Source organism: Pieris rapae, chromosome 18 (genome assembly GCF_905147795.1).
Source record: "Pieris rapae chromosome 18, ilPieRapa1.1, whole genome shotgun sequence".
In the NCBI taxonomy this organism is placed as follows: Eukaryota; Metazoa; Arthropoda; class Insecta; order Lepidoptera; family Pieridae; genus Pieris; species Pieris rapae.
In genome coordinates, this window is record NC_059526.1 from 8,069,293 (window position 1) to 8,082,903 (window position 13,611).

General features: G+C 31.6%; 1 protein-coding gene across 1 annotated transcript in view; it reads left to right on the plus strand.

Annotated features, from left to right (window-relative positions):
* Nucleotides 1–5,624: 5,624 nt before the first annotated feature.
* Nucleotides 5,625–13,611, plus strand: part of LOC111000026 (Down syndrome cell adhesion molecule-like protein Dscam2) — a 33,656-nt gene continuing 25,669 nt past the window's right edge. The window contains exons 1-2 of the mRNA XM_045632059.1: nt 5,625–5,638; nt 10,751–10,803. Coding sequence (XP_045488015.1) covers nt 5,625–5,638; nt 10,751–10,803 — 67 coding nt within the window. The remainder of the gene's footprint in view (nt 5,639–10,750; nt 10,804–13,611) is intronic.

Here is a 13,611-nt window from a genome sequence, read left to right on the forward strand (position 1 = left end):
GTAAGTTATTTATACATTCATATTAATTGATGCATTGTTTCTTCCTTGCTTCAAGGGCCATTCCCGGAGTCATGACAACATTCCATGATTAAGGCCCCTGAATTTTGAAAGAAGTAAATGGATTCTTAATGTGATCTTTATTATTAGAAATGTGTATGGTTGACGCAAGAAATTAATATAAATACAAATTCGATTCTAAAGCGATGCTATCTTCCTGTTTTTTTATATAGAACAGGGGGCATGGACACTCTCAATGCCAGAGGGCTCGCGAGTGCGTTGCCAGCCTGTACGTTACGTAACGCGTTACATTAGATCAAGATTTACAATCTTAAGTCACTGAACCCACACTGCTCTTTTTAATAAGTAATGGATCTTTCGGTAACTTTCAATACAAATGTGCGCGTCTAAAGGACTTTTCAAAGTGATTGAGACTAAGTTTTCTATGGCAACGATCGTTACTTTCAATCAGATTGAAAAGCTTTCTACTTAAGTGTAGATGTGAAATCTTTAAAATGGTTAACTTTTAACTGGAGTTATAAACTGAGCTAAAGTTAGGGCAGTGAAAACAGGATAATTATTAATTCTAAAAAAATACACTCAACTCAAATAGTGTTTTATTATTTTGTTTTATTTATTTTATGATATATACTGCGATGTATTATAATGTTATATACCGTTCTGAGACTTGAGTCTCTGAGTACAACACCTTTATGACATTACAATTCGATACTTGATATGAAATAATCAAATATATTTGATTTATAGGCATTTATATGAAATGATGTAGCAAATCAGAATTTGTACTACAAATAGTATTTCATAACTGCCACGCCATTCCCTCAGACTCTAGGGTTATTTTATCAAAATGTTTATATTTTTTTTGACTTGATAAATCATTATAAATTTCACGCATATAAAGTATTATTAAAACAGTAATTGTTTGCTAAATTAATGTTTGTTAAAAGTAATTGAAAAACAGTCCCTAGAACACTTGGAACCTTTATTTTTCGCTTCGACATAAATCACTAATGGCTAGCAATTCTGCAAATCAGCAATCCCTTTTTTTGTTTTTACGGAGAGCTGGCGATCTCTAATTGTATTGTTTCTCGCGATAAAATGTTATATTGAGTTACCAATTTAACAACGTTTTCTACATGGTATACGTATTTGATGGAAAATATATGAATGTACTACTACTTCTGTATTATTATGTTTTTTATTACATTTGCAGAATTTTTATTTTATTTAATATAGCGTGTATTAAACCAACACAAAATGTATTCAATTCACATTTCCTTTTGCAAATTTGCGGAACGTAATGGACGTTTGAAAGCCAAAATTTTAAAGGTTTAGATGATGAGGTTTAGAACTCTGATCAAATAAAACTCAAATAAAATAGTAACAGAAACAGATACAGGCTAAATCTAGAACTAAAGATTGGTAGGAACATTTTGTTTATAGGGCTTTCATAGTTTTATAAGTGTAGCGATTTCCTAAATCGTTCTAGTGCCAGAGAGTATAGCCAGATAGCTTTAAATTATATAGCATTTCTTTATTCTTTTGTTATACTTGAGTCGTAATATAAAGTGAAATTAATTTCCTTTATAATTTAAAACATCGAGGACTGTTCAACGCGATGTTACTTATTGTAAATTTATTTTATTTATTTATTTATAGCACCAACAAAGTAGTCACTGATACATGTTACAAACACAAGCCAAGTGCTACCCAATTATAGGCGCATACAACATTCCGTTACTTTAATTACATTATAAATTGTCAATATATAATGTAATTAACCTTCTAAAGTTATATTAAGATACGACAGTATCTAAACTCTTGTGATTATCTTAAGCTCATCAAACTTATACAATTTATAGTTTCCCGGTTTATCATTGTTAAATTTATGATGAGTTTCGACAGGATTTCAAAATCACTGATTTGTAAATTATTGTTTAGGTGATCTGCAAACTAACCATCAATTTAGGTAAAGATTTTAGAATTTGTTTTTTTAATAAAATACGTCACTCAACTTTTAATTCTGTCAGATAACAGCTTTTGTAATTAAAACTGTTTTCCCCGCCATTTTGTGACACTGTCAATAGTTTCCCGCCTTTTTCACGCTAATGGAATCGCTATTTTTATAACGTGTTGGGAATAATTTGTTAATTTAATTCGTTATACGAAATAATTTTTGGTTTGGATTATGTGAATGAAATTATGTTTAGGTGTAAAATTATCTTTTCTACACAATTATTTATTATTAATTAATAATTGTGTAAACTATTTTTTTTTTCTTTCAATATAAGAATGACCTTAATTTTATTTTTGTTTCAGAACTGAATGCTGGTGAATATTCAAACACCCCAAGGTATTTTTTATCTTTTCGTCTTTTATTGTAGTTTTAATCTAAATATATCCTATATTAAAGGGTTGTGGTGTAATATTAAGGATAGTTGGGACAGTGTGTGTGTGTTTGTGTGATTTTTGGTAGATATATTTATTTATTTTATTTATTAACACTTCGTTGCATTACATAAAAGGAAAAAAAATATTTAACATAATTTAATGAAAAGCAACTGGCGGCCTTATCGCTTTAGAGCCAGTTCTTCTTACCCGCTCTACGCCCTTGACTTGCGAACTGGTGGTAAATGTAAATTTACGATTAATTTAATTGGTTTTTCTTGACGTTTAAAAGTGTACATGTTTACCTAAATGAATAAAGATATTTTGATTGATTGAGAGCGATTTCTTCTAGACAACCACTGTGAGTAAAGGAAAAAAAAGATGGATTAATATACATTCGCAATACAATATTATAAAAGTTAATAGCTTGAGGAAAACACGCAACCCGTATTAAGTGCAAATTTAATTTCGCATATATACAAGTAAAATGCAAAACCTTGATACTGTGTCGTAGACATGATAGTCTACGAATGTGTGGTAACCCCGGCATAGTGTTCGTAGCACCGTAGCACTTAAGAGATTGCAACTGTGACCTCAGATGATCTTACTTTTGAGATAAGCTACACACGTATCTTGCTTGTATATGTCTACATCCAATACTCTGAAGAAAATCTCAATTCTAAAGTCCATTGTAATCAATATGTGTAAACGTTATTTATGTTGTGTTTAAAAAAGATTAAATGATAAAAATACCAGAGCCCCGTTATAAAATAATAACTATAGATTTATTTATATATCTGTAATTTGTTAACTAAATAAACTGTTTGTGTTAATTATAGGAGGACTTATAATACTCTATTACAGTTAATTAAATTTAAATTCATATATTACTGAAAAGCTCTCGAACCTTTGAGGTTTGTAATTTAATATATTTTCATGTTTTTGACCGTTAAAAAAGTTTTGTTAAAGTTTGATTCCCGTAAGTATTATTTCGTATCGTAACTAATTTATTTTCAATACCCACTGCTGCGCAAACTAGCTATTGTGGTCTCGGGCAGAATACCCAGCGCTGTGGAGCAGTCTTCAGCATAACGCTGCCCCAGTACCAATTACAACCACACACACACACACACATGCACGGTACACTAAAACGTACTTCCTTGAAAAGATAAATTTTTTTTATCTCTTATACATATCTTTATTACTTTTATTTTTTGTGTTTCTGTGTGTGTGTTTTGTTAGTAATAAATTGTATGTCTGTTTTATGACTTTATTATATTGACTGTGTGAGATTTTATGAGAGCAGATTCTTTCCAATGCAATATGATATGATATATATTCAAGATAAGAAAAACTATACTATAATAAAATGGTGGTAAACTTAATCCTAATCCATGTAATATTTTCCCATTTTCTCGCCTTTACGATCGTACGTTATAGTTAACTTTATACTCACACTATGTTCAGGTTAACTTGAGCTTACATTGTTTATCCGTAAAACTAAAACTATTTGACGTTATTTTATCTAAAGAAAGTACTTTGTTATATTTATTACAATTTTTTTTAATGCAAGATACAAGTGAGATTTGAATAAATTACATAGGAAGCAATAATGTAATTTCTTAAATGTTATAATTTTTATCATAACAGTGTAATTTATCTTCCCCTTCAGATTGTGATCAGTGTTGGCCTAGTGGCTTCAGCGTGCGACTCTCATACCTGAGGTCGTAGGTTCGAACCCGGGCTGTACATCAATGGAGATTTAACATTTAACATTTGCTCGAACGGTGAGGGAAAACGTCATGAGAAAAACGACATGTCTTATACCTAAAAAGTCGACGACGTGTATCAGGCACTGGAGGCTGATCACCTACTTGCCTATTAGATTTATTATAAAACAGATTCAGAAATCTGAGGCCAAGACCTAAAGAGGTTGTAGCGCCACTGATTTATTTATACTCATTTTTCATATTGTGATAGAAATATTTTTATCCAGAGAACAATAGATATTTAATAACATCTATCTAGAAATAACTTGTAGTATATTTCCTAAAACTAGGCACATGAACGAGTTTTTGACACTATCTGACAGACCGATTTCAATCTGCAGCTTCAAAGAAGTTTTGACAATCGTTGGCAATCTTTGGCAACCTTTTGGCAATGTGCAGTGAGACCTATCATCAACTAACACTAGACAGCCGGTCTAGTGCTCTCTGTTTTAAAATCGTAACTAATTATCCACGGTGGCAGCAAGCGGATCTTGTGAAGATTATCATAGTCATGTTCAACCCACCGGGGATTTCCACGGAACTCTAAAATACATGACGTAATGGGGGTCCCAGTTCTATCATCGTTAGTGGAAACTGCATGCTTAATGAGATTTGTTACAGATACATCTGGGTCGTATGACATGACAGTTTTAGACCAAGATCATTTGAATTTTTTTTGTGTAATACCAAAACTTAACAATACATGTTTGGATGTAGATACATAATTTGAATTTCATTGAAAGAAAGGTGATCTGTAATCATTTTATTGATTTTAGTTTTGTTTGTAGCTTATCGTAGATACGCACTAAAAATGCACATAATATATTGTGTAGTATTTTCTATTAGATTTTGATGTATGTGGCAACGTAAATACAGGACACTAAGAAAAGAAGAAAACAGACGTCACTCATAACAGACTTTTAAGACGAGTTAATATTATATATATTTTTTCCTTGAAAAATATATATATAATAAGCTGTAAAAATATATATATATTAGAAAATGTGTAGTAGCCCTATACTAATTTACACATATAGCGATCTATGTAACGAAATATTTGGAAGTAATTTTCATTATATACTTAAACAATCAGCTGGTACTTACTGAAACTATTTACCTTTGTATAGAGATAACACTTCAATCTGCAAGCAGTGATTAACAAACTTGTTCCAATATAACTTTGCTGATTTAACTTACGTCGGGCACGCCATTATTATTTGCACTTAACTGAAAATATGCTCTTGTTCGATATATTTACTTAGAAATAGAAACTTACTCATTTGTATTAGTAATAGTTTTGAATCTAACACAATGAATTGTTGTCAAATTAAAAAAAATCATTAATAAAAAAAAAGATATATTGTATAATCTCAGTAAGCGAATTATTGTAAATTCATATGAGAAATAAAGTTATTCTAACCGTAATCAAGTGTATATATAAACTTGATAATGCGACAACATATGTAAGTTGGTATATATTTATTTAAACTTACCCACAGAATCTCTTCAGTGGCTCGGATAAATATACAATTTCCTCTCAATTTCTTTAAAGCAGTTTTAGTTCTTATGCGTCCAAGACTTCAGAGTTCAAGTTCAAAATGTACAGCGCAATGTATTTGCTGCTTGTACGGTGATGGAATATATACAGAGGAAGTTAGCGTAAGTCAAGAAATCCAAGGCAGAAAAACTATTAATGGTATATACAACGTGTCTATCCCACCCTTTGACTTGCTTGGATGCGTATAGTTAGTGATATAGTGTATTATTTTTACAACAATGAAAGTGCGTACTCATATTTCACCATGTATCTTGTTGATAAAGGTTTCTTGTCCTTTTTAATAATAATGTATTTCAATATGGTAGGAGTGGCGTAATGGCAGTTTCTAAAAATTTTATTTGCCAACCAAAAACTTGGAACTTCTCGATCCACTGTCATAATTTGGGAGCTGGTAGTATATGTAAATTTAGAAATTTTAGAATTCTTAAAATATTGACTTTCATAGTTACCTCATAAATTAGTGTATTTTATTGGAAAGTACCGGGTTCGACAGACGTTTTCATGTCTTGAATCTTAAATACAAAGGAAACTTAAAAACCACACACAAAAAAACATATAGTTGCAAATAAATAAATGGCGATAAATAAGAAATGTAATCTGAACTATTCTCGAATCCACTTAAACACTCATTAAAATCGGTCCAGCCATTTATTTCACGTCAACCGATAGTCAGTTAATGTAATCAGTTGACAGTTGCGTTTTAATATTTTTAACAAGTGAAGGGCTAGACATTTGCCTAAACATCTGTTTTGACTGATGAATTTTTAGTTTTTCTGTTTGTTGCGTTTTGTTACACCACGTAGGAAGCTGGTTCTAAGATACCTCCACTCCAATTTTCAGCAAAATCAATTTAGCCGTTCTTCAGTTATAAATAGTGTAACTAACATGACATTATTTAAGTTATTTAATTTAAAATTTTATGATATAATGTAAACTAATAAAATTAAAAACCCCGACAAAGGATTACTTCGTCTATCTGTAACTAAAATTAAAAATCACGGGGCTCTATGAATTTATAATAATAATGTCTATGTAACATTAAAATATTGTAATAAAATGCATCTCTTCACAAAAATTTACAAAACATTGGTCAAATAACTCCAAAAGTGTGTTACCGGGAAATGGATTCGCTTAAAGAAATTAAATTCCATTTTTGAATAAATTCTAGAATGGATCGCAACATTTTAATGAAAATAAATCTAAATCACGGGTCACATGTAGCGACTCGTATCTGCTACAGTTTTCCGACCCAGCGAGCCGTTAGTGGGCTGACGTTGACAAGGTGACAAGGCTACACTTATAACTGAGACATTCCCAGGATAAATTTAATAATTATTAAATAAAAAAAATATTTTACTTTAATAATTGTAAACCACTTTAGTGTCAAGCATTGAACCATATTTAATAAATAAGATTGAAATATTTTACCGTTTCTGTGTACCTCTACTAATAATAACTAACCATTTAAATATTATTAACATCTATTGTATTAACTTATTTTTGAGATCAGTTGAATAGAGACAATAATAAGCCTTAATTTATCCACATGTAGTATATATACAATGTACAAGAAAATATATAAACTATCTTTTATATCGATTTAAGATTTTTAAGCATATAAAGATACGTATTATACATATTCTGAGAAAAAAACTGTCTTATTTTATTTCTTTTACTAAAGTACTTCAATATGTATTGACGCTGGGATTAAAAAATATATGTTCTTCAGATAAAACGGTATATGTTAAATGTTACATAAAGGATAATTTAATGTTATAGTTGTATATAATGATTCAACTGTACCATACTGTACGTGTGTATGTCACTAAACTCCTCTTAAACGGCTGGACCGATTTAAATGAATTTTTTGTATGCCGGTGGAGCCCTGGATGGTTTAGATACACAAATCAGCCCACCAGATGGTGCTACAGGACAACGTCTGGCGAGTTCGCTAGTGTGTTGTTATAATTAAAGATATTTGTACATGATCTGACCGACTGTCCAATGTATGGATATGACAGATAAAACAATAAACAAGCTATGGGCATTAAAATAGCAGAGGCGAATTTAAAGTACATAATGTTCAATATTAGATTGTGGCATCTTTTTGAAATTTTATATAAAGGTCACCCGAAAAGTTGTTTACAGAAAAATTTAAGTTTTAATCCGAGTTACTGATACCGCTTACGTAAGTAATTTAATTATGTAGAAAACATAAAATAAATAAATTCAAAATATTTTATTTCTTCTTTTATAGGAACTTTAAAGAACTTTAGATTATAATTTATGGTGTGATTAAATAAATAAAAACGGTAGCAATCCACATCATTCATATAAATGTAAGCGATGCGAAAAAAGTGTTAAAATATGTCAAACGAGATGGAGATGAGATTCGCTTTGAAAATAAATCTAAATTTCGGGTTCCAGTTTGTATCTGCTATAATTTTCCGGACCAGTGAGCTGTTAGGGAGCCGACACTGACACAGTTTCCATGTTGCGGTAATAATTAGGATTAATTTTGAAGTGGCCTAGTTCTTTATGTTGCGATATTTTAAAAAGAATACGAAATTCCAACTGTATCACCTCGACGTCCACCGTTTAACAACTGAATTGAATTTCCGAACCAATTCGACTTACGGTCCTACAAGAAAAGAGCGTACAAATTCTTAAAAGGCCAGCAACGCACTCGCAAGCCCTCTAGCATCGAGAGTGTACATGGGCGGCGGTAACATTAAATAACATATTAACATCAGGTTAGCCTCCTGCCCGTTTGCCCCCTGTTCTATATAAAAAAAAAATCTCTTCAACTATAGACCACGAACTAAGATGATCTGATTAACACAATACTATAAAAAATTGAAATTATATGCTCGTCATATGTTATGATATTCCTTACTTTATTGTGTTTAACACGACTCAGCCGGTATACTTTTGTCATTAGACAGAGAATCAGATTAGCCGTGAGGACAGTTTCTAATTCCCACATATCATAAGTGCTTGAACAAATGTACAATGGAGTACACGTAACAGCCCGACAAACAAAATAATGTCTTTACTTTAATTCTTACCAATTAAAGTAAGAAATGACATTTCTTATTTTACAAGAATACAATTATAACAATAAAAGTAAATAATATAGAAGACAATATGGCTCCCATTTCTATAAGCTTTAATACACCCTTGTGCCAGATTCACTCGTGGCGGAACATATTCTGAGAAAAAGTGTCGTTTTGCGCATTTAAAATGAGAATATTTCATATGACTCCTCTCATCTTCAGACGTACAATACAAAGAATCGTTTCTGGTTACATTTTAAACCGAACAAAGGCTGTATATATCGTGGTTATATACACATATAACTTTTGAACGACTGCACCTAATTGGATAATATTGATTAGTGCTTGTTATTTAATTATTTAGTAAATTAATTCGTAATTTATTTATTAATGAATTATAACGATATGAAAAGTACCATATGGGTGACTGCATGAGACAGCCTGTGAGAAATTTTCAATAATTATATTAATAAAATTGTGGGTAGTCCTAAGGAAGGCCGATATATGTATATATATGCTACGATGATGTGCGTGCTACGAACGAGTTAAGCATCAAATTTGCTAGGTCACAATTATATATATTTGTATTTATTACATATATTCTATAACATAAATACAAATCTATATATCATTTGAGGAGTAAGGTGTTTAGAAAAAGAAGTTTTGTAAAAGTTGTGTTTCTTTAAGTTTGTTTAATATAATTCTTCGTTACAAATACCATCACTGAAGCCCGCAGATTTTATTATAAAAATTACAACTATACGGGTTAACAGAATTTCGTCTGTCTCCTGTTGTATGGTGTCTATCGAAAATTGTTCTAAACACATGTTTGGGTTCAATAGTATTGGAAAATCATATTATTTGAAAATCTACAAATTTCGATCATATGTTTTTTTAAGTATATATTTAAAATATGTTGAAATTACATGTTCATACTGTACCCTTTTTTATTCTTGGGGAAATGCGTTACGCATACCTCCCGCGGCACGGTGGCCTGTGAAGGGTTATGTGGGACTCGCCACTGTGCATACCCACTAAAACCCCCGGAGTCACCACAACACAACACAATCGCCCGGCAGGACCCGGTAACAGCTTAGCCTTGTCCGTACCTGCGACAACTGATTAATCGGCGATTGTGTAGACACGCACGCCATCATGGGCCCTTCGATGTACCGACACAACGCCGATTACGTAAACATATTTCGAATATATTACAAATTGTAATACGTTTACCTCTTCATATCTTCATCCAACGAAATAATTTAAAACAGAACCTGAAGTTTTTGAATTATTCATAATTCCCGGCTTCACGTACAGAGCCACGTGGCAAAGTCCGTTAAGTCAGAATTTGCATAATTCTACATCGTCTCAGTGGAATTTCGGAATTATAAAGTTCTGGTTTCGTGATGCATCGGCCGCTTTTCGCATTCACTGTATAATCAAAAGTATCTTTAACTACCACAATGGTGGTATTGATATTATATAATCGAGTATGCTTTTTTGTAATGAGAATGAAATTATTTGTTAGGAAAAAAAAAATTACAAAATGGACGATATAATAATTTATTTATTTACATCTGAGTCAAGTGTCAAGTGAAACTTCGTTGTAAATTAATTATTAATTAAAGTTTTTAAAATTAGATAAAAGACCCAATAGTTGATTATTTATTTGTATATCTATATTCACACTGTATACGTGCCAATGATTATATAAATAAATAAAAAAATCAGCGTTTACTGCACAAGACATTATGCGACAGAATTGCACATCTAATATGACAGTAATAAGCGAATACATCCATCAATAGCGTCTTGCCTACGTTCGCCCTTTTTCACTCTCCCTCAATCACTCTCTCCCTTTTCTTCGACAAAAACGCTGCAGATCTTCGTGACGATTAATCCGTAAAAATATTACCCTCAACAAAATATTTTAGAGATTTATCATAATTTTTTTGTTACAGGCTTACCTCTGATTCTGGTGAAAATTATGAAAATGATTCGACGCATAATACAGGTAAGTTTTTATATAGTTATAATAAGCGTAGAGACTTACTGGCATTACAGGTATACCCAATTACTTTGTGAATATTTTATAATATATATTTTTATAAAATTTAGCATTTATGGGATGTGTATAATAATTAATACCCAGTTGCGGTATAAGCCTATATTGGTCAAATTGGATCTGTTTCTTTGTCATTTTTCATATATAAATGTTGTTCAATCTTAGATTGAAAACACTACTTTTACTTTCCTCACAGTAAAATCACGTTTCAATTGCGCACATAGAAATGATAATTAATTGACAGCCATGATAGGAACGCATGATCTAAGGGTTGAGTCCTATGACTCAGGCTCCTACAATGCCTTTTATGTAGTAATCACAAGTAGGCAATTAACAAAGAAAAACTAATACATCTATACACAGACGAATCATTATCGGTAGCAATTGTGGAGAACCACAAGGAAATTGCTATGTTGATTGTTCGCTCCCTTCTTGGTGTATGATGTGAGTTAATCACTATATGCCCCTCAGAAGGGGTAAGAAATGATTTCATAATTATTGTATAATGTTTTCACTTTCACTTTAACCTAAAAACTAGATTACTACCCTTGACACCTAGACGTCCGTAGTTCTGAGCGTTTTTAAGGCTATTTTTGCCGCTGCTCAACAGTGTGTGTATGTGGAACCAGCTAACCACTGAAGTATTTCCGAATCAATTCGACTTAGGCTCCAAAAGGTTAAAAGATTGTACCAATTCCTAAGGCTCTGGCGTTGAGAGTGTCCACAGTGATATATAGGTATATATCAGATAAGCCTTTTGTCTCAACACGTTCAATCAAACACACTTAAAGTTTATATTATTTAAACATTTTTTATTAAATAGCGGCTGAAATATTGGAAAAAAATATTTTAAACTATCGACCCGCCCCGGCTTCGCACGGGTGCAATGCTGATGCTAAATACACTACAGAAAATCTGTGAACGTTGTATATAAAAATGTGGATTATCCATAAGAGATAGACATATACCATCACGGACTTTTCTGTAGACCTTTTCGATGTGTACAATACTTAGTACATTATTTTGATAAAACTCGTAGGGTTCAGCCTGCGTTTGCAATGTAAGCGGAAAAAATGTAATTATTTACGACATCACATTAGAAACCTCAAAAATAACATTACTTTTCCACTATTTAATGGATGTTATTATACATATAAACCTTCCTTTAGAATCACTCTATCTATTAAAAAAACCGCATCAAAATCCGTTGCGTAGTTTCAAAGATTTAAGCATACAAAGGGACATAGAGACAGAGAAAGCGACTTTGTTTTATACTATGTAGTGATTTATAGAACGTGTTTGAATCTAGGTAGTAACGTAAATTTTTCAAACAAAGTACCTATAGGATTCACTTAGATATTAAATACATTTAGAACTACTACATTCATGCAAAATATATTCAAATGTATGTTCACTCTTCCGTATTTTACTAACGAAGTTCCTGGTATATGATATGTATAATTGAAATTATAAATTTCTATAATGAGAATTGCCGTAATTACCTTGTATAATAACTAATAGACATGTGTTCAGTTGCAACTGATTTACGCTCTGATTGCAATATGCTACCTTAAATGATCCCCTGTAGTTTATGTTTTCTAGGGTGACAATTCAGTAGGGATGATTTATTATATTTTTCACAGAAAGAAAAACACTTGTATACAATACATAAAAACTCAACTAGCAAGGCAGAAAGCAATGGAAATAAGAAGCTAAAAATATGAAGGATACAAAAATAAAATGATTATTATTTATTTATTTCGTATTCCTACAGCTAACATACTTTATATTTAATAAAAAACAATTAAAACTGAACATATAGTCAAGATAGAATACATAATATTATAAACAAAATGGTTCATATTTTACAGAGAGAAAACAACTACGTAGGTAACACTAAAAATGTTTAGTTATGGTTTCTAATGAAAACTTTTTTAAATTTCAACTTTAGACCTCTTTGGTCACCTTACTCTTTACTCTTTGGTAGTATATTGCATTTATTTGTCATTTATTTTTGTGAGTTGGCGACAAATCAAAAACTCTTGTTACACGTGAAAATTAAGAACCCCACGCGAGAAAATTTTTGGTCAATGATTTTTATGACTTTCGTTGTAGGCATTTTCAACAACAAAGCTATATAACAATTTGTAAATGAAGTCCCATCTCATGCTACTATTTACAATTGGTTTAACGAGTCTCATATTTGTTATCTGTATTAATGTTGGGTGTATTAAATGTGCACTAAGAGCAATGTTGGCCTTGTATCTTCAGCGTGCGTCTCTCATATCCGAGTTCGAGATCCGGCTATGCACCAATGTACTTTTTTCCTATCATTTAACATTTCCTCGCACGGTGTAGGAAAATATCGTAAGTACCGCTTGACTTAGACCCAAAATAAACCAACGGCGTGTGTCAGTCACAGGAGGCTGATACGTGACTATTAGATTATAACACAGACGCCCAGACCTTAAAGGTTTTAGCACTTTTTTTGTACAACATGATAGGGCTGAACATAAAGGAATCATACAAACAATTGTGTAGTTCTAAATTGTATATTATACGTAGTATCGGTTTGTAAATAATTACTATATCATGGTTGCCCTATCGATTTAGATTAGTCGTCATAACGAGGCCGGTAATGAGAGCCAGTGGCTATTTCGTTACAGCTAACACCATTTCTCTCTAATCGCATTTGACCCTAATCCAATAATCTTGTTATTTCCGTGTTTATATTATCAGTAAGGCCTAGGGTGTCTG